General features: G+C 56.3%; 1 protein-coding gene across 1 annotated transcript; it reads right to left on the bottom strand.

The window, feature by feature from the left end:
• Window positions 1-1,124: 1,124 nt before the first annotated feature.
• S1PR4 (sphingosine-1-phosphate receptor 4) lies at window positions 1,125-2,345 on the bottom strand. Its single transcript, XM_009572935.1, has one exon. It carries the CDS (start codon window positions 2,343-2,345, stop codon window positions 1,125-1,127), a length of 1,221 nt encoding a protein of 406 aa, XP_009571230.1.
• Window positions 2,346-3,462: the final 1,117 nt, after the last annotated feature.

The following is a 3,462-nucleotide window of genomic DNA, read 5'->3' as shown; positions in this document are numbered from 1 at the left end:
CCTGCTGCTTCTGTTCAGTTGTGAGCCAAACCCCACCGGAGACAATAGAATGCAAAGCCATGTAGAAGCTGCTGCTCAACCTTCCGGTGAGGTTCCTCCCCCTGTGTGGGGACCTTAGAACTTGGCAGATTTGCCGGAGTATGACCCACCTCTCTGGGAGGCCACAGCGCTGTGAACCCTCTGCTGTACAGGCGTAGATTACCTGAGAGGTTCAGCCAGATGGGAGCAGGTAGCTCTGCCCTGCAGGGTGGCACCAGACTCCCCGGTCACTGTGGGTACCTCCTCCTGCCCGCGGTGGTGCCAGGGCTGTCACTGCCGGTGCAGCCCCATGCCCAGAAGCACCGCAGGGCTCTTACTTCTTGCTGCCAGGCTGTAAGCACTGTCACAGCATTTTCCCAGGCACAGTGCCTAGCCTCCGCACTCTGGTGAGGGACTGGGCTCTTGCTGCAGCCCTCTGCCATCCTGTGGCTGGTTTGTGCTGCACTACAGGTGGGCACCTGGTTCCTGGCCAGGGGGCTCGGAGCCGCCCCACAGCTGCATGCACTTGCACTTGCAAACCCTGTTATTCTTGACTCCCTGGCAAGACATCAAGCCTGCATCCTTTCCAGCAGCTGTGCCCATCACAGCAGTTCCAGAAGGCTATAAACTGCAGGAGAAAATGCAGGTATCACCTCCAGCCCTGCATGACGTGCAGTGGCAGCACTGCCAGCCCAGCCTGATCCCAAGGGGTTGGGGGGCAGTCTGGTTGGGGATACCCACCCTATTCCTCACAGTGCCCTGGGGCAAAATACCTTCATCTGGGCAGGTACAGCATCTATATACATGCACACACACAGCAGGGCCCACTTATAGCCTAGGCACAGCAGTTGTCTCAGCAGAGCATCTATCCCAAAATGTGCCCGTATCCTTCACTCCCATCCTAGGAGCAACGTCTGTCCCTATGCTGCATCCACACCGAAGCAACATCCCAGTCTGAAGGGGCTGGAAAGCCTGGGAACAGCTAACAACCGGTGGGGGAATTCACCTGGTCAGCCTGAGCTGCGTGTAGGCTACAGTTCTGCCAGGCCAGGAGACCAGCAGCATGAGGTCCTGATGGGCTGTCTGGCATCTCTTGCTCTCCCCTCTCAGAAGCTGGGGAGATTGCTCATCATGCTGGAGTTGCTGGAGAGAGGTGCTCTGGGCCGGGCGTTCAGTGCTACAGAGCTGCGGAAGCTCTCCCGGTAGCGCAGGGAGCTCTCTGTGGATGAGCCAGAGTTGATGTCTGTGATGACCAAGCAGTTCCCAGGCTTGCAAAGCCCAACCCTGACACAGCAGCAGCACAGCAGGCTTCCCACAGCACGGCGCACCTCCACGCTCCGGAGGGAGTAAATGATGGGGTTAACACCTGAGTTAAGCATGGCCAGAGCCAAGGTCCAGTCCAGGCTGTGAAGGTGTGTGCAGGTCTGGGTCTCGCAGAAGACGTCAAAGAGCAACAGGACGAAGAGGGGGCTCCAGCAGATAATGAAGGCACCCAGGATCATCAGCACAGTCTTGAGCAAGCGCAGGGACCGTTTGCGGCTGTGCCGAGAACTGGTTTGCTTAGAACTGGCCTGGACCAGCTGGAAGATGGAGATGTAGAGGCCGATGATCCCTAGGAGGATGATGCTGAACATGACTACGGAGAAAAGGATGTAGTTCTTGGAGTAGAGAGGCAGGAGGACAGAGCAGGCGTTGAAGTCGCACAGACAGTTCCAGCCCAGCAGTGGAAGCAGTCCAATGATGAAGGCCAGCAGCCAGCAGGAAATGATCAGGCTGCGTAAGCGCAGGGTCTTGCTGGCTTCATTCTCAGCAATCGGCCTTACCATGGCACTGTAGCGCTCGATGGCAGTCACGAGCAAGCTGAAGGTGGAGGCAGCCAGCGCGATGAAGAGGATGCCTTCCCGCAGGAACCAGAGCTGAGGTGAAAGCTGGAAGGTCTTCTTGCCCGAGAGGCAGAGATTAGAAAGGTAGGCAATCCCTGCAAGCAGGTCACTTACGGTGATGCTGGCAATGCAGGAGTAGACCCAGCGGCGGGCTCGCAGACACCGCAGGACGGCCAGCAGCACAAGCAGGTTCTCCAGTATAATGATGCAGCTGATGATGGCAAAGGTTGTGCGGATGAGACCCATGCCTTCATCCCCAGACTGCCGGTTGGTCAGCTTTCCTGTGAAGTTGTAGTGCTGCAGGATGATGTTCACATTCCTCATGGCAGCCAGCTGCAGGCAGGAACCTTTCCTGTCGAGCAGGTCAAGTCTGAGCTCAGGATATTGGGCAGAGCCCAGTGGAAGGGAGCGATTCACCAGCCAGCTCACCTCTGGACCATCCATCTTCCGAGCCTAGGTCAGCAGCGAGGGATGCACGATGGAGCAAGGGTTGAGGTGGGGTTTGGAGCAGAGTAGACCGTCTGTTTGAGGGCTGAAAAGAGCTGTGAGACTCTGCCACACAGGAACGGCTCTCAGCCCAGCAGTCCTACCCAGCGTGGAGATGAGAGTTAGAGCCCTGTCTGCCAGCCCCACAGCACTGAAAGAGCAAGGGGAGAGGAGGGTGAGGTGTTTTGTAAGGCCATGCATGAACACGGGCTTCCTGTTGTTTAATAAAGTTTCCTGTTGTGAGCTAGAGTATTGACATCGTTTCTAGCAGTTGCCATAATTTCTCAGTAAGGGCCTGGCTAGTCTCAGCTTTGCTGTGGTTGTGAAGGTGGGACATGAATGAAATAACGTGTCAGGCCCCTCTTTGAGTCAGGGCAGGCTGGATCGAATGGGGTACCACCTCTCACCTTGATGGGTAGGGTCTGTTGGGCTGAACAAAGCCAAGTGCTAGTAAGAGCACCCAGACAACCTGAGACACTCTGCTTTGCCTTTTGTGGTGTTAAATTCACCCCTGAGCCTGGCAGAGAGCAACTGCCTCTTCAGCAACTGCCCTGTGCACCACCCATGCCCAGATACATCCTTCTCCAGGAGGAAGCTCGATGTTTTCACCCCTCTGGGCTCCTCTGTGGGCCCAGCTCCTGCCTGTCTCTCAGGACACATCCATCCAAGTCCTGCCCTGTCAGCGCAGCAAGTCCAGCACCCGTGTGTCTGAAACAAGGGCTCCGCTCCACCCAGTTCAAAGGAAACCAGCTGGTCAAAGCCCTGCATGTGCCCTGACACTGCACCCTCCACCTTCAGCTCTCCAAGCACCTGCTAGAGATGGGTCAGGATCTTCCTTCCCATTGTCTAGGTCCCAGGCAGGGAAACAGAGACACAAAGCTGCTGCCTCTTGTCTGGCATTGCAGAAGGCGCAAGGGGCTGCACTGGGACCAGAACCCAGGAGTCCTGTCATGATTGTAATGTGAATGTCTATCATTGACCTATTCCCGGCGTCTGCAAAACTTGACTGGAGAGAAAGTCTTGCAATGTGCTATTCCCAACCGCGGCTGTTGAATTTGCCTTATGACTCACCTGT

The sequence above is a fragment of the Fulmarus glacialis genome, unplaced genomic scaffold (assembly GCF_000690835.1).
Source record: "Fulmarus glacialis isolate BGI_N327 unplaced genomic scaffold, ASM69083v1 scaffold14152, whole genome shotgun sequence".
NCBI classification, from domain to species: Eukaryota; Metazoa; Chordata; class Aves; order Procellariiformes; family Procellariidae; genus Fulmarus; species Fulmarus glacialis.
This window is presented reverse-complemented; position numbering and strand designations above follow the sequence as displayed.

What these genes read in the sequence shown, in the direction of transcription:
- S1PR4 (XM_009572935.1), bottom strand. Translation starts at nt 2,345, where the DNA reads ATGGATGGTCCAGAGGTGAGCTGGCTGGTGAATCGCTCCCTTCCACTG.